The sequence below is a fragment of the Ahaetulla prasina genome, chromosome 1 (genome assembly GCF_028640845.1).
Source record: "Ahaetulla prasina isolate Xishuangbanna chromosome 1, ASM2864084v1, whole genome shotgun sequence".
Classification (NCBI taxonomy): Eukaryota; Metazoa; Chordata; class Lepidosauria; order Squamata; family Colubridae; genus Ahaetulla; species Ahaetulla prasina.
In genome coordinates, this window is record NC_080539.1 from 94,709,157 (window position 1) to 94,730,877 (window position 21,721).

Below are 21,721 nucleotides of genomic sequence, written 5' to 3' on the forward strand. Positions count from 1 at the left end.
AAGTTATCAACTTTAGCCTTATAAGAAAAACAATCATAACAAGAAAAAGACTCACAGCTGATCCTGTTTTCAATATGTTGATGGATAGAGGTAAATTACAATTTCTCAGCCAGAAAATGGAACAGCTACAAATTCAGTAGTTCTCAAAATGGTACTGACTCATGTAAGTGTTATGTTTACTACCATAATTTGGAATACCACTAGCAGTAACTTTCTGCCAACAGAACATAACTATCTTGTCTGGAGATCCCTTCTATCTAAGAGGCATCTTTGCCTCATCCTACTTTTTCCTCAACTAGTAGATCTGAGTTATGCCAAGCCTGTCTTACTCACGAGATGTTATGTCCAAAGATAACAAAGTATGACATACTTTTATGCTATTTAAAATTTAAAAAAATACAGCTTTTATATAGTTCCAAGGTATCTTTTTATATGATAGTGATATGTAGCCAGTGCTATTCCAAGATTTAAATTTAAACCACATAACATGTTTTTGGCCATTTGTAAAAATCAAGAATGCAATCAAACACAGTTATCTTATTAGAGCTACTGTCCCAAAGTAAAAAATGCAATTATATTCCACTGTTGCATTATTTTCAATGAGCAAACACAAATCTGGGGCATTGTAGCTAGATTATACTGATTCTTAATGCTATTATATTTGGCAACAGTAATTCAGTGAAAGTGAATCCATCCTGACAGGCAGACTGCCAATAAGTATGCAACAATAATGCATTTGTAATTTAAGACTTAAGTTGACCAAAAGCAAAAATGGTAGTGGAACTGTGAATTTCCAAATTGTAAGTTTGTAATTCTCAAACTTTATTGCAATAAAAATGTATTGACTTCATAATATTAATGAAATTTCTGTGACTTTCATATATTTCATAGTATTATAGAAGCATAATTTTGTGGAACTTGAATAATTCATATTATTGAAAATTCAAAATTTTCTTGAATTAAAGAATGTCATTTTCTACATAAAATATTAAGTTAGCACAATATAAATTCTAGAACTATCATATTCTTTAGATTTTGAAGGCTTTTTAAAAGAAAAAAATAAAGGATAAATGGTTACATTCTATCAACTTGTTAGAGAGTAGATCCTAAAAACATATTTTTAGTTTGGACAGAAATATTTTTATGAGGCCATTTCAAATAATGAAAACTAGCTAGCCCAGAGTTTAAAAAATTCCAAATATCTAGATGCCAATATTCAATATTGATATCAGTGAAGTTAATCCAAGTTAAATGTATACACGATTGTAGCCTAAAGAATCTTCAAACCTAAACCTTACGTGGTCAGTTATTTGAGATAAGCAAGAGTGTTTTGTTCTTAAAGTGGCTCAATATGTTTTAGATAACAACTATGAACTCAATAGTCACAGCAAGCAAATCATCAACAAAGTATTTTTATATATCACTTTCTACCCAAAACACCAGAAGCATTACAAAAATGACAATTCAAACATTTGCTTCATTTTTGCACCATATATTGCCACACTTAAAAAGCATCCTTAAATCTTACTCTTCAGCCTTCAGAGCATGCCAGTCCACCTTCTGAAGTAATAAGAATTTAGAAGAGCAAATATTAATTTGTTTAACCTGTCACATCAGCATCTACAAGTTTCTTTCTACCTAAAGAAGATTAAATATGAAATTGCATAACCTAATTCATTTCATTTTATTTAACTGTCTACATTATTCTGTGAGTGCGTGCGCATGCACCATCACACACAGAAACAGTGGTATCTACATACAGTTTTACACAAATATTTACATACATATATTATACACAAACTAATGTGATTCCATGATTTTTTTAGTAGAAAGGCATATGCTTTTGTAGCATACATAATTGTTGCACTAGTTTTACAAGAGCATTATAAACCTTTTGCAACAATTAATTAAAGCACAATTCAACCAGAATGTTATAGATTGTATATAAAAAATACAATACCTAGAATGCTTATCAAACAAATAATGTTTTATTGGCATCTAAAAAAACATTTAAAACGTATGTTATTTTTTAATTCATTGCAGTACGAGGAGGACAGATCATGGACACTTTTTTGAGAAACAGAGACTATAATGCAGAAATTTCAAAAACACACCATCTCTGTATTATTTATGCTCCTTTTCTGGGCCAAACTGAGCGAACATTTAGTATCACAGCTCTGCCTACGTTTTAAAAATTTGCAGCAGCCTAGAAATCTGGATAAGATATACCAGTGCCTGTTTTCAAGTATAACAATTTCTATGGCCAACCTAATAGCATCTAAAAAAATCAAATTCTTCCATAGGAAGTCTTTTTCTTTGTTTGACAAGCTGTAATTTATCCTTCAGAAGTAAAAGCAAGTGGGGAAAGTTTGCAATTTGCCAGGGGGGAAAAAAGAAAAAAGAAAAGAAAGACAAACTTTACCTACCATATTCAAATTAAAAACAATATTCTATACAGGTCAGTTGTACAACTATTTAAGTGAAAGATGAACATGAATATTAGATTAACTTAATTCTGGAAGGAAAAAAATGAACTACTAAGGTCCAGTCAGCCATTCATCTATTACAGAGAGAGATGACAACTTTACAAAAGGTATCTTTTTACCTACTGAGTGATGATTATGTCCCCTCAGTTTCTGTGCTTTCTACCACTGGTTCATTTTCTAATTCAGCTTCTGTGTCACTCTTCTCTTTTTTTGTCTCATTTGAAGTCGCCAACTTTTCATAAAGTTCCAATTCATCTTGCACTTGCACAGCAGATGGCTGATTCTCTGTCTCTGTGTTTTCACCATTAACTTGGGGTACACTATCAACTTTTTGTTGAGAAGCACCACCTTCAAAATATTCAAACGCTCTTAGATGTGGAGGGTGTAGCCAGTTGTTCTGTGTTCTTTCTCTCCCAAATCTGTTTCCATTAATTTCTCTACCAAAATTAAAATCTCTATCATCCCTGTCCCTTTGTCTTTCCCATGGTCTACGACGGTCATCAAAGTCTCTGTGAGCATCTTGTTCAAGTCCTCTGTTCCAGATAGGACCACTTCGAGTTTCAAATCTGTAGTTTGTTTGCCGATATCTCTCTCGAAAATCCTGGAACCCCTTGAGACCACCATATACAGGAAAGGCCTGATGTTCTCTTTCATCATAATCTCCTCTTTGACCCCAGTGTTTTTCTGAGTTGAAAGCAAAATGCTCTCTTCTTAGATTATCCATACCTGGCCTTCCAAAGTTCTCCCGTAAATCTATATGTGGCCTCATAAGATGTTCTCTTCCATCTATAGGAGGTCGACCTAGACCTTCTCTTGGATCTAGTGGTGGCCTTCCAATAGAATCCCTTATATCTACTGAAGATGTTCGATCTCTACTTTCCACTGGAGGGAATCGATAGTCTCTATCTCCTTCTTGTTGAATGCTATCTTCCCCAACAGGCAATCTTTTATCTGGGTTAGAAATATCCATATTTTGCCTACTGGAAGTTGCAAATGACCTCTCTGTTTGAGTAAAAATATCTCCTGGAAGGAAAGGAACTCTAGGTGGAGGAAGGGATGGATCAAGTATAGCTGGAGGAGGAATTGTACGTTGTGGTGGCATCCCAGGTTGCAGTAGTGGAAACCTAGGACCAGGTGGTTGTGGTATTAATCCCGATCGGATTTCTACTAGAGGAATTCCAGGCAACCGTTGACTAGCAAGAGTTAAATGGGACAAATTTTGCATTCCAGTGGGTGGTTGTAGTCCTAATAGTCCAGAACCACCTGAAATATTTGGTGGTGGTAATCCTAACAGTCCAGAACTACTTGAAACTATTGGTGGTGGCAATCCTAAAATTGCAGAACTGTTTGATACAATGGGTGGCTGGAGTGCTGTCAAAAGCCCAGAACTACTTGATACAATGGGTGGCTGGATTCCTGACAAACGTCCAGTATTATTTGAGACTATGGGTGGTTGGATTCCCATTAAAAGGTTGGAGCTGCTTGAAACATTTATGGGCTGAAGTCCTGTCAAAAGCCCAGAGCTACTTGAGACACTTGGAGCCTGAACACCTGTTATAAGACCGGAACTATTTGAAGCAGTGGGTGGTTGAACTCTTGTCAAAAGCCCAGAGCTGCTTGAAACATTGACTGGCTGCACAAGTCCAGCACTACTTGAGACATGGGGTGGCTGGATTCCCCCTACATGCCCAGAACTGGTTGTGATACCAGGTGGCTGTATTCCCTCGGTAAGTCCAGAACTGCTTGAAACGTCATCTTGAACTGAAATACAAAAACTTAAATCAGAGAATTGAAACAACCATGCCTAACTAATACTTTAACTGTTTAGTTATAGAGTCAGATTAAACTAAATTCAACATCTACTGGTAGGTTTCACATTATAATCTGCAACAATATCTACTTAAGGAAAACTAAACAATATTTCTTACTGAAGAATAGCTTATAAAATAAATGTTTAGAAAAATTGTAAGCTTTTAAAATATTTTATCTAGAAAATTATAGAGAACTAAAAAAAAGAACTAGGATTTGGCATATCATTTTCCTATCTTCTTGTATATTTGAGTGAATAGAAACTATAAAAATTATGTTAAAAGCTTTTTAATTATTTGTATATTAATATTAATACAATTCAGATTAAATGAACAAAAAAGTATTGTGGCAATATAGTGATGAGTGAATAACAGATCTAATTGAAAACAGACCACTGTATCAAAAAACCAGAAATTATATTGCAACTGGGCTAATAAACAACTCCAGTTATGCTGATCCTATTTCCTATCCTTCTAGTATGTATGTATGTATGTATGTATGTATGTATGTATGTATGTATGTATGTCTTTATTTAGCTCTTAGAAACAACAGGTACCGTATTTTTTGGACTACAAGATGCACCGGAGTATAAGGCGCACCTTAGTTTTTGGGGAAGAAAATAAGAAAAAAGCTGATTCAGGGTGGATCGGCCTCCCAGAATACCCCCAATCAGCTGTTCCCAGAGGTGAACTTTAGCAACAGGTTCCTTGGTTGTGAACTCTGCGCCTTGCTTTTTTTTCAGCTTCTGAAATTGAGGTTTGAGAGGCTGAAAAAAGCCTCTGAAACCTCCGTTTGGGAGGCTTTTTTTCAGCTTCTGAAATGGAGGTTTCAGAGGCTGGGCGAGGCTACATTTGGTGTATAAGATGCACCCAAATTTTCACCCTCTTTTAGGGTGGAAAAAGGTGAGTCTTATACTACGAAAAATACGGTAAGTTCAATACTCTCCCAAAAGTGACATCTGATACAGGACTAGAATTCTTGAAAGTTATGACATTCCTATATTATGCAAGCATGTATGTGTGTATGTGCATATGCATTTGTCCATGTACATACATATATACATGCACATGCAAGCACACATATAACCCTCCCAAAAGGTTTTATAATGTTATTTACCAGTTCTCTTTTCGGTAGAAGAGGTCTGAAGATCAGCACGAAGAGATCCTTTTTCATCTAATTCTGAACTGTTCTTTGAAAGAGAAGAAAAGACACTTCCGGCAGATAATGTTGGTGTCGTAAGACTACTAGAAACAGTACCACCTGGTAGAACAAGGCTGCTAAAATCTTTCATTGATTCTTGAGCAATAGTCATCGACGACTGTACAAGAGCTGTAAATCAATACATATGCACATTAATTCTTGTGCAAATCTATGCATGTCTTTCTAAAAGAATCCACCAGTATGTTAATGAAACTCTGAAACATCTCTCTACTTGCTGTATAAAAAAGTAATCACAAGTAAGTTAAAAATATAATCTTTAAAACATCCAGAGTGAAGAAAGCTATTAGAAAACCCATCAAAATTATACAGTTGGATTATAATTTTAAAAAATTCTAATCACTACTCATTGATAACAATAAATACAATCTATTACCTATTAATTTGGGGCAGTTAATAGTGATAGGGCAGCTATCTGTAAACAGCATGAGCCTCTTGGGATCAGACAGAACACTGCCCCCAACAATTTGGGTCCTCATTTTACCCACCTCGGAAGGATAGAAGGCTGAGTCAACCTTGTTCTGCAATTCTGCCTGATATTAATTGTTGTTTTAAGAAAGAATTAAGTTGAGAGTTCATAGAATAGGTATATTCTAGAACAGTGGTAGTCAACCTGGTCCCTACTGCCCACTAGTGGGCATTCCAGCTTTCACGGTGGGCGTTATGGTTTTTGTCCGATACTGAAGCACTTTCCTTTTTTTTTTTTAATTGACTTTTTCAAAAATTTTCATAGCATTATTTAAAAACATTTTCATTAGATTTTCATAAAATTCCCCATGACAATTTAAATTTCTGAAAATATACCATTTATATCGCCCGCGCATAAGTTTGGTTCACATTACGTAAGTGAAACTAAATGGCGCTAAAGTGCGACCGCAAACAAAAGAGCCTCGTCCCAAAATAGCTCGCGCATCTCCCCCCACACCACCCAGCTGTAACAAACAAGCAGAGCTGGTAGCCGGTGCCCCCCCCCGCCAACCCAATCGACGATGCGCGAGAGGCATGCGCCGACGACAATACATGGTGCATTACTGTGGAACCAGTGAGTGGTTAGAAAATTTAACTACTAACAGAGATACAAAAGTGGGCGGTAGGTATAAAAAGGTTGACTACCCCTGTTCTAGAATGATACTCTTTATTTCATTTTATGGGCAGAAAGGCCAAAACCTGTCTGTAGGAGGCACACTGTACTTTAAGCACAAATACTATTAAATTGATATTATACAAGTGCAAAGACTGGAAGATGTAAGTCCCACTATGGGAGAGTGAAGAAACGGGGCTTAGATCGTCATGATTTAAGCTTCTTTTCTACACCACACCAGAGGAATTCCCTTCCATGCATGAAGGAGAGCTGACATCTGCAAGGGGTGCAGAAATAGAGCTTAGATCTTCATGATTTAAGCTTCTTTTTCTGCATCCCATGAAAAGATGTCAGCTCTCCTTAGCTAGCAGCTCTGTCAGCCACCCTGCGGAAATTGAGTGAGAGCCCTCTCAGCAGGCAGTGGCAATCATATGATCACAAGACGCTTGACAACTGGTTGTAATAACCCAATGACTGCATTGATTTGTGACAGAAATTCCAATCCAAACTGTAATTGTGAATCAATGACTTCCTGAACAAAGAAATGTTATCTACATGCAAAATTTTTAAGTTCTGGACTCCAATATTCTCCAGTTTAATCCTAACCCTAACTGGAAGTCTTGCTAGGAAAAAATCTCATACAGAACAGGACTGTTTATATACAGTTCTTGATAATGCCTGTACAGGTGCCATCCTACCTAATACAGGTAAACTTGTCCACTTATTTAAGAGTAGCAAGAATTCAGTTCTAAGCTTTATAATGTCATTTATAAAAATAAATCCAACGTTAGCCAATTCAACCAAACTCTTTTTTTCAACTGTGACAGTTTTATTGGAATCCTATGAAGAAAAGTTAAAACAGCTTACATGCTGGAACTACTGGTGGCGGAACAGGTGGTGGAACAGGTGGAGGCATGAAACCTAGAAGAAAGAAAGAATAAATATTAATAGACAAATCTGTTAAAGTTTATGAAAAATAGCAAATTCTTAACTTAAATTCTTAACTGAATTATAAATATGTTCAAGCATATATTACCTAATTCAAGAAAGTGTTGTAATTAAATGCATATATGCGGATATATATGGAAATAAGATCCACTGAATTAAACAAGGTTTACTGCCACTTCACTATGCAAATAGATGACTACAGATTAAATTAGTATTTTAAAATTAAGGAGAGTCATAGATTCATAAGCTGAAAGGGATTCCCATTGAATCCAACTCCCTATTCACAACATTGGGCCCTGCTTTGCAAAGAGGAGAAAAGCTTTTCTGACTATTTATGCAAAATTCTCAGCAAATGTAAACTTAAGATAAATAAATAACACTGCCAATACATTTTGATATATATTATAGAATGGAAAGATAACTTTACCAGGAGGCGGTTGTGAAGGATTAAAGCTTGCTCTCAAGAATGGTGGCGGAGGAATTCCACTGTAACCAGGTGGAGGGACAGACATTGTAACAGGAAACGCAGGTGGAACTAAATTAACAGCTGGCACAGTTGGAGCTACAGGAATCTGTTATAATGGGAAAATATTCCTGATGATATTTAATCCATACACAGTTATAAGAAGGAAATTTTAAAATTGCACCCCTGGAAATTGGCCTCCTTCGGCTATTTTGCTGTTAAATTTCAGCTGGAGCCCCCAAATAAGGAGATTTATAGCTTGCAAATTGTCAGAGAAAAGCATGCAGGAAAGGCAATGTAGTATTATTTCTGTCTTTTCAATGTAAAAGTAGTTCTGTTTATTTAAATTCAGACTTAAGTCTTTTAATAGTTGACTAACAAATGAACTTCTAGAAAGTCCACATAACTACTTTTCATTTTCTTTCCAAATTCTCTCTCTCCTATCAGTGAAACTGAAAACTTGCCAGTTAATTCCCAAAATAACTCTGGCTCAAGATTTTAAAATTTAATTTATCACATTTTTAAAACGTTCATCTCCTTCACAGAGTGATTTACTTATATAGGAGAAGAAAATCATAACTTTTTTTTTGAGGCAACTTGCCATGGTATCATTCCCAGTTTTGCTGCCTCTTACTTTTTCTTGTTGAGGTAATTTTTTACTACGTACTTTTTGGGAGCCTCCTTAGGAAACAACCAACATGAGATGTTCCTGAGATGTCTGAGTGGAGTTCTTTATTCTATGTGTCAAACCAATGCATTTTCAGTTTTGTGCATGCTTAAGTTTAGAGAGTTTTTCACAATAAAAGGAAAAAAAATGTCTCAACAAGTAGCAAATATTAGAATCACTGAGAAAGTACAAGAAGATATTATATGCATCTGATACAAAAGTAGAGTTGTCAATCTAATCAATAATCTGAATGTCCTTTACTCCTGGAAGAAAAGTGTAGTCAGAAAATGAAGTACAATACTAACCTGTAACATAGCGACAGACTGTGTGTAAGTTTCTGTCTGTGTTGTGACAACTGTGGTTTTCTCCACAGTTGCACTCTGGGTTATCTGCACATTCTCTTTTACAGTCTCTGAAGTCCTTGTAGTTTCCCAGTCTATACAAAACAACAACAGACCAGTGTTTTGAAAAACACATTAGAAGATAATAAGCATTTGCTCTACTACCTACAATAGCCTACATTTTCGCAATTAATGGAGATTGAAAAATATATTTTAAAAAAACTATATGAACGGCACATTCCCAGACTGTTTTACGTAGAGCAGAGGTGTCAAATTCAAGGCCTGTGGACTGGATCCGGCCCGTGGTGTGCTTAGATCTGGTCTGTGGAAACAGCGAAGGACAAGGCCTCAGTACCTCTACCAGCAAAAACGGAGCTGTTGGGGAGGGGGTTGTTTGCAGAGAGCTGCAGGCGGCCACCCAGGCCAAAACCGGAAACAGGTGCCCCAGACACGAGTGATGTCGAGCTAACCACACCTACCCACCCCAGCCACCCACCCACATGGCCAAACACAATCCTGATGTAGCCCTCAATAAAATAGAGTTTGACACCTCTGATGTAGAGCAAGAGATTTTTGGTGGGTATTTTGTGATTCTTGAAATTTACAACCTTGGATTAGTTTGCTCAGTTTTTAACAGTGTAACAGAAAGACTGATCAATATTACTGTGTTTAGACAAAATTTAACTCTGTTTAAAAACTACTTTTTAAATATATTATTAGACATGTACACTATTTGGATCAAAAGCACCTCTGGGAGATTTAGATCTGAGTATTTCATAATATATATTGTTTTATTTTTCTTTTCTTTGCATGTTTTTCCTGTTTTTTTCTGTGTATCAACTTAAACCAAACCAAACCCAACCCAACCCAACCCAACTCCACAGTTTTTGGCAAAGCATTATTTTTTAAGTAGCAATTGATTTCTCCTATTTACAAATTCTCTACAATTTTGGACTAAGGATATATTTACATTAAATCTTAAATATTAAAATATATGATTTATTTAATTAATAAATAAATTTCCTTTGGAAACTAAATAATTAGTAAATAAGTTTATTTACTAAATAAGTAAGCAAACAAGTTTATTTATTTAAATAAATAATAAGTAAATACATTTCCTTTGGAAACTAGCATATATCCCAGTTGAAGAAGAAAAATTTCTACATATGTCACAAAGAGGAACTGTGATTCGGCTTGACTGCCACCATCAGCCTACTTCTTAAATAGCCTGAGAGGAAAAACACTTGTAGTGGATATTTAGAGTATTGGAAACACATTTCTCTGGAACAAAATATGAAAAAATGAAAAAAAAGTTTTAATTACAAAGAATTTTAAATTGTTCTTACCACTATTTACTGTTTCCTGGTCAATCATGCCTCCTTCTGCAAAGCCATCTAAATCATCCAGCTTAACTTTTTCCCAGGGTATATATGATACTCCAAGATCCACATCCCAAAACTGTTTGTATTCAGTTTTCACCCCTTTGTTTAAAGCCCATGCAATCTGAAAATAAAGCAAATTCATTGGTGGTAGAAAAAAAAGTATAATAATCTCTACAAGGCATCATAGCATTCTGTTTATTTTTACACAGCCTGATCAACAATTCATTTGCTGAACAGGACATACTTGCAGAACAGAAAAATGCAGTATCCAAATACATTGTAATGATATCTTTTATTTGACATTAAAAGATTAATTCCTCATCATGAAATTTCCTTTTTATAGGAAAGGAGGTATCAAAGTTACGTAGCACAGAAAAACATAAGACAATCGGTTGATCTATCAAGAACCTTCCTGTGCTTGTCTTAAATTCTTCCAATATGTCACCTTTTAAAGAATTTTAGTTCTCAGTCCCAAAGAATTTGGACATTATTCTTCCCAATCACAGGCTTACTGTTTATCCAAAATTTTTAGTTATGTTTTATTATTTTACAGGACAGTTTTTTCCTTTCTAATAATCAAACAATAAACATTTTGAATTCATTTTAAATTTTTTCTTTTCTATTTTTGGATAACATCTCCATTTAATTGGAGTCATTAAAAATGCATTCTTCAAATGAATTCTTTCCTAGAAGCATTTTTCCCCCAGTAATATAAATATAAAAATCTACACAACGTAAGAATCTATATAGAAACTTATTTATTATATTTATTACCTGCCACAATCCCTTAAGAGAGAGAAAAGTAGGAATGCTTTGCCTTTCTTATTGCTCTGGAATAAGCTTGAACCTGGACAGTTAGCTGTGCTTTGTTAGTTTCACTATTCATCTTTCGCCTATGCTCCAGGCATCGTTCCTGCTGCTTCGTTTTCCAGAAGGTCACTAAAACCCAAGAGGCTGCCTGGATCAGCCGGTGGAGTGAGGCCATTCAGGAGCAAGAGTCTGAGTTATTTCTTGCAAGTGGTGAAATAGGCACCTATTTCTATTTTAACTGATGGATTCACCAATCCACTGAGTTTGTTGAACAGAAAGATCAGCAGTTCAGCGGTTTGAATCCCTAGTACAGATCTCCTGCATAAGCAGGGGATTAGGCTAGATGGCTTCCAAGGTCCCTTCCAATGCCAACTTTTAAATTTAAAATTAAATCCAGCTGACAAGCCAAATGGACCTGATCCCATGGATAACACAGGGTGCTAATTTAACCATGACAAAGGAGTAATGGTAATACCTTGCATATCGATCAGATCATAAGACAATTGCTCCAAAGTAAAAATTAGATCTAATTCATGACCACCTATGTATGCAGATCTTCATGAAACTCCTAGGCTTTCCCAGCACCCACTGTACGGAGGTTAAAATCCCCCATATCCATAGGCGGAGGAAACTCAATCATCAACCCAACAACCAGGCCCAGAAACCCTGGGAAAGATCCAGATAGACATCAGGGGCACTGATATAGCAACAGTACCCCTAGTTTGTCCTTAGGCACAACTTAAAAGGCAATCACATCCTGCAACCTTCAAAATAATGATCTTGGTCACAGGTAAGATCTCATATCAACATCACCCTATCTCCCTGACCCTGGTACACAAGCAGAGGCAGGACCCAAAACCTGGTTGGGCAAATTTTTGAAAGAAGGATATTACTACTCTCATGCAGTTAGGAATGAGTAAAATACACCAGATCTACTTGTCTGTCCATCACTAAATCATGAATAGATGCTGCTTTATTACAGAAAGATCTGCTGTTTACCTGGAACACTATGAGGCCAAGTAGTCTGATAATCTGACCACAAGGTCCCCAGCATGGAGCTACTGAATTGGAAAAAAAGAGACCACCACAAATCATCTGTCCCCTGAAATAGTGAACCCGATGCCTTTGACCATATTTCCCCTAGCTGAAAACACTGGTACTTGGCATATGTATTCTATACTCTTCCCATCCAACCACCCTGTTCATCTAAGGCCATGATGGCGAACCTATGACACACGTGCCGGAAGTGGCACACAGAGCCATCTCTCCGGACACACAGAGCCATCGCCTGTTGCTCTTCCGATTCCAGAGTGCCAGCCAGCTGGTCTTCACACATGCGGGAATGCCAGAAACCAAAAGAGCAGTCATCCAGTGTGCATGCGTGCACCGTGAAAATGATTTTCCAGTTTCCGGCATGCGCATGTGTGCTGGCCACCTGATCTTCTGGCACACATGCAGGCGCGAAGAACAGCTCACATGCCCAAATATGTGGAGATGGGATCCCGGCGGTGGCTTCCTAGGGGAAAGAGCTGTCAGCCAGGACAGGTGGGCCAGGGCTTCCCTCCCTCCCTGCCTGAGCGGGCTTCTTGCGTGGCCTCAGCCCTCTAGCCCATGGCAATGCATGTCCATGGTCCAGAGCGCCAGGCAATCTTGGGCACCCCAGAACAGCAACAGCACTGCTTATTCTCGGTGGCAGGTGAGGTGGGGGCAGTGGTTCTCCTCCAGAATCTCGGGCGGAAGCGGCAGGGTGATTTATTTATTTATTTATTTAAATTTGTATACCGCCCTTCTCCCGAAGGACTCAGGGCGGTTCACAGCCAGGTAAAAATACATAATAAACTATAAATACAATTAAAATACTATTAAAAGACTTATTAAATTGGCCAGAATTAAAATTTAGAAATAAAACCCATTAAAAACCCATAAACTTAAAAAACTAACCCAGTCCAGCGCAGATAAATAAGTGAGTTTTAAGCTCACGGCGAAAGGTTCGGAGGTCCGGAAGTTGACGGAGTCCTGGGGGGAGTTCGTTCCAGAGGCGGGAGCCCCACAGAAGGCCCTTCCTGGGCGTCGCCAGACGACACTGTCGCGCCGACGGCACCCTGAGGAGTCCCTCTCTGTGAGAGCGCACGGGTCGGTGAGAGGTATTCGGTAGCAGCAGGCGGTCCCGTAAGTAACCCGGCCCTATGCCATGGAGCGCTTTAAAGACGTTCACCAACACCTTGAAGCGCACCCGGAAGGCCACAGGTAGCCAGTGCAGCCTGCGCAGGATAGGTGTCACTCGGGAGCCACGAGGGGCTCCCTCTATCACCCGCGCAGCTGCATTCTGGACTAACTGTAGCCTCCGGATGCCCCTCAAGGGGAGCCCATGTAGAGAGCATTGCAGTAGTCCAGACGAGACGTCACAAGGACGTGAGTGACTGTGCACAAGAGAGCTGCTGCACAGCCCCACAGCCTCAGGAAAGTAGCAGGGGCAGTGCTGCTTCTTATTGGTGGTGGGCAAAAGGGGGGGCAGTTCTCCTCCAGAATCCTAGGCGCAAGCAGCAGGATGAGAACCACTGCATAGCCCCACAGTCCCAGAAGAGCAGCAGCAGCAACACTGCTTGTTCTCGGTGGCAGATGAGGGGGGGAGGTGGTTCTCCTCCAGAATCCCGGAATTCTGGAGGAGAACCGCTGCCTCCCCTCACCAGCCACCGAGGAAAAAACAGTGCTTCCCCTGCTACTTTCCTCGGACTGCGGGGCTGTGCAATGGTTCTTACCCTACCGCTTGTGGCCAGGATTCTGGAGGAGAATCGCTGCCTCTCCCCCGCCAGCCACCGAGAGCAAACAGCGGTGCTGCAGAAACAGTCTGTGCCAAAGGAACATTTGTCCTATGCCAGGATAAGAGAAGCACCGGGCAGGAAGTGGGCATGCTCTCTTGGCAGAAGGGGCAGGGGGGCTGCACTGGTTTGTTCTTGGGGGCGGGCTGGGGAAACACTTTATTCACACCCTTCCGGGTTCCGGCGGCACCCCACTGAAGCCTGTTTTTGGTCCCAGGAGGCTTCAGGGAGGCTTGCCAGGCCCGATGGACGTCGGAGGTGCAGCCCACATGCATGGGGGGGGAGGATGCACATGCATGGGGGAGCAGGGGGGGTCACGTGTGCATGTGCAGGGGGGCGAGGCGTGTGGGGGGCCATTGCATTATAGGTGAGGGCATGCACACATGTGACCTCTCTGTGCTCCCCCCGCTTTTGGCACGCAACGGCAAAAAGATTAGCCATCACTGATCTAAGGCAAGCACTTATTTCATCCCAATTCTCACTAACCATCTTTCCTACCTAACCTATGCTTGGAGTTAACAATCTGGCAAATCACTCAGCCCACCTCCTAGCCAAACCCTACTTACACGACACTCAACACATTCCAATTTCCAATAACGTCCAACACATTCAACTCCCATCTACATGATTTGGAGATGAGTATAGTGGACAGAGATTTTTCTATTGGTCCTGGACATTACTTCTTCACCTCCTGATTCACATTCTTCTATTACTATTACTGTTGTTAGATTTATTTTCCACCATGAACCGTGGTGGCGCAGTGGTTAGAGTGTGGTACTGCAGGCTACTTCTGCTGCCTGCTGCCTGCAATTTGGTAGCACAAATCTCATCAGGCTCAAGTTGACTCAGCCTTCCATCCTTCTGAGGTTGGTAAAATGAGGATCCAAATTGTTGGGAGCAATATGCGGATTCTATAAACCACTGTAGAACACTGTCAAGCTGTATGTAAATCTAAGTGCTATTGCTCTTTGTTATTCTTGCAAACTGATCAACTTATTATTATAACAACCATATGAAATAGGATGAGAAACACAATGACTTGCTCAAGTCTACCAATGAGTTTCTATGGGTCACAATGGATTTGAATCTTGTTGTCCCCAGTTCTAGTTCAAAATCTTAAGACCACACACAGTGGCTTTCCTTCATTATATACAAAAAGCACATTATTATGATAATAAACTATAATTCAGACTGCATATAAGCAGGACCACTAAAACTATACCTTAATAATTTTAGATCCAATTTTGTAGGATCCAGAGCTTAGTTTCTGAAGAGCACGATAAGCATCTTGCCTATGAACCATACAGACATATGCACAACCTCTGGGAGGGATCATCTATAAAATAAAAACAAAACAAGGCAACAAATAAAATTAAAACAGAAATTAATAACCGAATTTCAGAAAACCTCTTGCAGCAACCCCCAATTTATTTACAATGCCATTCTAAATGACTTCCTGAAATTCAGGAGAAATGTTTTAAGAGGCACAAATGGAGTAACAAAAAAATATCTTACAATTTATATTTCTCTGCATCCAGCCACAAAACTTCTAGGTACCTTTATTTTAAAATAAATCATATAAAACTTCCTTTTATGTAAAATAAAGTATTTATGAAAACTCAAAATTACCATTCTTTTTAAAAGTTACAGATTATTTTACTTACATTTATAGATTCTATTTGTCCAAATTCTTCAAATAAATTGGTTAAATCTTGCTGTGTGGCTTTCTTGTCCACTTGACCAACCCAAAGCGTGGTACTGCAGACTGCCACGATAAATTATAATGGCAAAGGTTTATATTTTATTCATATCATTTGTCATTTATCATCACTACAATCTTTTATTGTCACAGAGGGAAAGACAAGCTGAAACGATTTACCACTTACCTATATGTAAAAATCAATACAATTATTTAATTTAAAGCAGTGGAAATGGAAAATGTCAACCGTTTTCCGAGAAGTGAATAGCAGGATAACAAAATCCTGAAACACTAATTTTTTATGAAAGCTGCATATAAATAAGAATACTTTTATGCACATAAAAAAACAGAGACATGGGGAGAATACAGAAATATTGTAGATCTGGTTACTACTAATGCAATGATTAACAAAGGAATCAAAATCAATGCTGAACAGAAGTATGTTTGAAATAGCAGGTGATGCCATGAAAGAGGGAGTAGTATTCTTTAGTTCTTCCTTCCTCTTAGAAACCAATTTATTATCTTCAAAACTTTTCTTGAAGCTCCTCTAAGTTAGGGAGAGAAGAATATAACTTCTGTCCCCACGTTACAGAACAAAAATGGCAAAAATTATTTATGGAATAATATAGAAAGCTATAGTGGGCATACCACTGAATATTTATGAGCAACTTATTTAGCTTCTTGCAATATATTTTTAAGAAATGTTTTTAAAATGCTTTCATTAAAATTAGTTAAATGTATCTTAACAATACACCCAATTTATTGGATTATTACAATAAAAACAGATTTATATCAAATCTTGCACTATTTTTACACCATGCATATATTATTAAAATATTATGTGCAGACAAACTAACAAAATGGATAGAAATGGCAAGTAACTAATCACAGAAAAATTTAAATTTGTTTAATAATATTTCTTCCACAATAAATATCACATAGGACAAGCTAAGTCCTAGAAATAGTAAGCAGCTCTTAATTCTGAGTTGACCCTGAAACCCAGGAAGTCTCACTAAACTGAACAGTACTATTTAGCACAGTGCTCATCTTTCTACAGAACTGCATCTCTTTTACAGGCCGGGATCGTTAAGGTTAATAATAACAGTAGTAGTAATAGTTCTGCTTCTCCAGTTTCTCCCTGATTTATCAATTCTAGAGTGTGTTATCCCAGAAATCAAACTATTTTGTCTATTACAGTCGATCATGCTAAAATTTACCCCAAAATTATTTAAGGAGTGGTAATGTAATTTTAATGAAAGGAAATAGTCATTGAGAATCTTAGACCAGAATGAAAATGTACTACAAACATTTTAGAAAATACCCATACAAATAATCAAATAAACCTGATAATACATACCACTTAGTGTTTTTGATCGGACAGGAGGTAACCCTTTTTTCTGTCTTTCTTTTTCCCTTTCTCTAGCTCTTCTTTCACTTGAGTATGACCTTGATGACTTCCTCTTTCTTTCTCTTGATCTAGAACGTGAACGCTTTCTGTGTTTACGCTTTCGAGAACCAGACCGTGATCTTGACCTTCTTTTTCTTGGTGACCTATAAAATAATCAGTTAAAATTATGTTAATGTAAAACATAGCATACATAAGAGAAACAAAATATGGGTTTTAAGCATGAAGACAAATATCTTCGTAATAAAGTTACAAAAACCTTGAACGTGATCTTGAACGTGTTCGTGATCTTGAAAGAACTGCTGGTTTCTTTTCTTCTTGCTCAAAGACTTCTTGTTCTATAATCTCCTGGGCTTCATCTATATCCATGTCCTAAAAATAAGGAGGAAATGAGATGCCAACATATTGGAAAATACATTCATTCTTATCTATATTTGTTAATGGAGGTTTTTTTCATATAATCCTGAATACATCAGTTTGCTCTAGAGCAGGGGTGTCAAACTTTAGGCCCATGGCTGGATATGTCATGCACTAGCCACACCCACTCCTGCTTTAGTGAAGGGGGGGAAGTTGCAAGACAATGCCATGACAATTCGAGTTTGACATCCTTGCTCTAGCATCTAGGAAAATCTTCTTACTCAATATACGTGTCCTTATTATGCTCATGGACAGAACATCCTGCTCTCCAACAGATTATATTATGACATCAAAACTAATGTTAATCATTTACATTCCCAGTAATTAGGCACCAATGAGAGTAAAAATAGTATACAGTGTTTATTTTACAATTTTATGATCCACTAAATTCATAATTTAAATAGAAATACTAATTTTTACCTGCTGTTGAACATCCATTGAATTGTCAAGCTTTGTTTCCACTTCTAAAAACTGTTGGTGACTGCTATCTTGTGAAGGTGATGCTGAATGCTCAGAACCAAAATTGTCTTCTTGAGTTTCCTCAGGGCTTACCTGCAGCGAAGAATGTTTACATTATTTTTTTAGCATCAAACTCTACAACACATGTCTGTCTGTCTGTTTCTCTCCCTGGGTTTCAATAACTAGTACATAATTTTTCTATGAGATGATGTATCGTTGTATTTAACACCAGGTAAGTTATCTAAGGTGTATAAAAATATGTCAAATGAATGTTGGAAGTGTAAAAGTGAGGGACTTTTTATCATCTACGGTGGACGTGATAAAGCAAAAACATTTTGGAGTATGATCCATTTTTTAATACAGAAAATTTTGAAAATGGAGATAAAAATGAAGCCAGAACTTTTTCTTTTGGTCTTAATGGAAAAAGAACTGGACAAAAAATTTGGAACTTAGTTATTATATACGTTCACAACAGCAAGACTATTGTATGCACAAAAAGGAACGTTGCTCTTACCTGAACGTTCGTTCTATGTGCGCTGCGTGAGAGTCCAAGCAATGGGTGTTAACTTCATCTGATTGGCCAGAGGCGGAGTTGGAATTTGTTTAACCATGCCTCCTCCTTTCTGTTGAGCTCGTTTGTTAACTAGGATCTGGATCTGGAGAAGACGTAGCCTGTAATGAAATACATTCTCTCCTGGACCCATACAGAATTAGGGAGGGGTTGGACTCTCACACAGAACACACAGAACAAACGTTCAGGTAAGAGCAACATTCCTTCTCCCATGCACTGCTTAGAAAGTCCAAGCAATGGGATATACCCAAGCTAATTATCCCAAGGGCCAGAAGCTGAGGCGTCCAGGGTCCCTTCGACTGGAAGGACCTGCTGTAGAACCCTTCTCCCAAAAGCCGCCTCAGCCGAGGTCAAACTTGTCTAGCTTGTAATTTCTGATGAAGGGTGAGGGCGAGGTCCAGGTGGTCACCCTGCAAATTTCTAGTATCGAAGCTTGAATGGCCCAGGCTGCCATAGTGGCTGCGTTCCTTGTTGAGTGGGCTGTAATATGGCCAGGCTGTGGTCGGGCCTGATAATCGTAGGCTAGGGCTATGCAGGCCTTGAGCCAGCGACTGATGGTGGATGGAGTCACCTTCGTGCCCATGGACCTGGGCTGAAATGAGATGAATAACGATTCTGTCTTCCTGAACGGTGCTGTCCCGGTGAGGTATTTGCGCAGGGCCCTGCAAACATCTAAGGAGTGCCATCTACATTCCCTAGGATGCCCGGGATTTGGACAAAAGTTAGGTAAGATGACTTCCTGGGCCCTGTGATAACTGGCTTCCCGAAAGGGACGCCTGGCCTGTGATTCTCTGGTACGTTCCTGAAAGAGTTGTCTGTCATTTGATCTGTCCGTAGTTGTGGGAAGGACCTTTGGTAGCCTGGGGCCTGAAACCCGGTGTCATGCGCCCGAAAAAGCTGCCTGCGATATGGAAAAGAGGACCTTCTGTCTGTCCGTCTGTAAACATGGGGAAGGACCTTCCTCTTGTCCTTACCCTCCACCAAAATAGGATCAAGGGCCTCCCGGAAGAGGAAGCCTCCCTTAAATGGGACTGCTGCCAGTCGCCATTTTGTTTTTATGTCGGCTTGCCACTGCCTCAGCCATACGAGGCGTCTGGAGGTGACATTGGACGCAAGGGCCAGTGAGGCAAATTTTGCCGCATTGAGGATTGCATTTGCGGAAAATTCAGCTGCAGCAATCAGCTTATGTCCTGGTGCACACAGGCATCATCCGGTGATGTACAGGACTGCATTTGGCAAAGCCAAATTAGGGACGTTCTATGAAGAAGGATGCCGCCATGGCAGATTGAATGGCCCAGGTGGCTGCCTGATGGATCTTACAAGTAGAGAGCTCTGTCCTTCTGTCCTCGGTTCTCAAACCTTCGGCTGAGTCAGAAGGGAAGATGTTAGATGAGGCCAAGTTGGCTATTGGAACATCAACAGTTGGAAGTTTCAGGAGCTCCTCAACTTCTTGCTCTACTGTAAACATTTTTCTATCCATACCACTGGGGGCAGAAATGGACCTGCACTGATTCCATTGTCGTTGTATAACATTGACAAAAAGCTTGAGCGATGGAATAGCCTCCTGCTCTGTGACCGTGAAGAGAAGAGCAGTGGGATCTTGAGGGCCCACAGAGCCCTTAGAGTGCCCAATAAACGCTCCCATATTGGGCATTGTTTTTGCCTTGTACAATAAGGTTTTAAATAGGTCATGATGAAAGAGGCCCGTGGCAACAGGTTTGTCAGGGAGGACTCTCTCATTCTCGGAAAGATTATAGTCTGCCATATCTTCTTTGCCCATAAGTGACATGTCGCTATGATGTGAAGGCGAAGTAGAGTGAGGCTCCTGCATATACTCCCTGTCAGTATGATCGATTGGGTGAAGGGCCCGTGAACCCGGTTCTGCCGCTGGTAATGGGGCCAAAATGTCTCTTTGAATTAGGGCAGCATCAATGCCCTTAGAAATAGTCTGTGCAATCATGTCATACATTTCCTGTGAAAATGCAGATTGATGCCCCTCCTCTGGGCGGAGCCCCGCCGCGATAGGAGTAAAAGTGGCAGAGGCATGGGAAGACCCAAGGTGATGGGAGGGTCCTGGTTCTGGGTTGTTTGCCTCCAAAGGAGGATCCATGTCTCCTGCCTGAAATTCCTGTCTGCCAGGTGAATCATTAGGAAACCAGCCTAGCTGTTCTGAGGAGCCTGAGTTAAGATTTCCTCCTCCAAGGCACATTTGCCTCTCTACTGCATTCAGGAATGGCGGAATTCCTGCCAGCCTCTGCCCTTTTTTGGGCCTTGTCAAATTGCTTTTCTAATGCACGCTGACATCTCTGGGCATCTTTTTTTGGGACCTAGAGGAAGCAGAGGTGTGAGAGGGAGACCGATTATGATCCACCATCTTGAGAGCCGAAAGGAGGCCTTGTCCAGACTAAAAATTGAGGCCTGGATTGGAAATCAGCCCTCAAAAAAGCTGCTCTGTTCACTCCAATATGCCTCACAGAGATGGGCTTCTGAGATGTTTAATGGCTTAGGGCTTCCACTTGCGCCAAACCGACACCACGGCTTGTGAGTGCGAAAGATCACTGGTGGGGGGTAGAGAGGAAGGAAAATGGTGCGAACCCGACACCACAGCTTCAAAGGCGCCTACGACTCCGCAGTGTGCCCGGGGACTAAACTAGAGTCTGACACCACAGACTCGATCCCCAATGCCCAGACAGCGCAAAGCTGATACCACGGCTTCCAAGACACTGTTCTGGACGCAAACTCACTGTTGGATGACTGCTGGGCCTGTTGGAATCGGCCAGCAATTCCGCACTGCCACACAGGCCTGCCGGAGTTGAATGAACCAGCTCTGCTCTGCGGCTCAACTGATTAGCGCCCAGTCAGGTGCGAGGCAAGGAGCCGCTTTTGCAGCAACAAGGAAGTTCCTTGAAATGATCTACTTCTCCTCGAATGTGCTGTTAAGTAAAATCCAAGCAATGGAGCTATGTCTCTCTAGGCCGACTGAGTTAACAAACTGGAGCTCAACAGGAAGAAGGAGGCGTGGTTAAACAAATTCCAACTCAGTCTCTGGCCAATCAGACAAAGTTAACACCCATTGCTTGGACTCTCTAAGCAGCGCACAGGAGAATGGAAGGATACTTTGATTCCTACAATGGATGAATAGTTGC

At 39.6% G+C, this 21,721-nt stretch overlaps 2 protein-coding genes across 6 annotated transcripts in view; both read right to left on the bottom strand.

Moving 5' to 3' along the window:
* The window catches only part of TIAM2 (TIAM Rac1 associated GEF 2), a 238,716-nt gene extending 236,088 nt beyond the window's left edge, over positions 1-2,628 (bottom strand). The window contains exon 1 of the mRNA XM_058168960.1: positions 2,606-2,628. The gene's annotated coding sequence lies outside the window, so the exon portion shown is untranslated. The remainder of the gene's footprint in view (positions 1-2,605) is intronic.
* SCAF8 (SR-related CTD associated factor 8) overlaps positions 1-21,721 on the bottom strand; it is a 94,891-nt gene that overhangs the window by 48,042 nt on the left and 25,128 nt on the right. For 3 of the 5 annotated variants that reach the window (XM_058169031.1, XM_058169005.1, XM_058169039.1), the window contains exons 10-20: positions 17,966-18,097; positions 17,388-17,500; positions 17,081-17,274; positions 15,689-15,789; positions 15,247-15,360; positions 10,360-10,516; positions 8,978-9,108; positions 7,970-8,114; positions 7,462-7,515; positions 5,412-5,624; positions 1,397-4,247 (exon numbers count right to left, since the gene is read on the bottom strand). In XM_058169031.1, coding sequence (XP_058025014.1) covers positions 2,620-4,247; positions 5,412-5,624; positions 7,462-7,515; positions 7,970-8,114; positions 8,978-9,108; positions 10,360-10,516; positions 15,247-15,360; positions 15,689-15,789; positions 17,081-17,274; positions 17,388-17,500; positions 17,966-18,097 — 2,982 coding nt within the window. In that variant the 3' untranslated portion in view covers positions 1,397-2,619. Of the gene's footprint in view, positions 1-1,396; positions 4,248-5,411; positions 5,625-7,461; positions 7,516-7,969; positions 8,115-8,977; positions 9,109-10,359; positions 10,517-15,246; positions 15,361-15,688; positions 15,790-17,080; positions 17,275-17,387; positions 17,501-17,965; positions 18,098-21,721 lie in introns of those variants that run through there. The other 2 variants (XM_058169014.1, XM_058169022.1) reach the window with 1 other exon arrangement.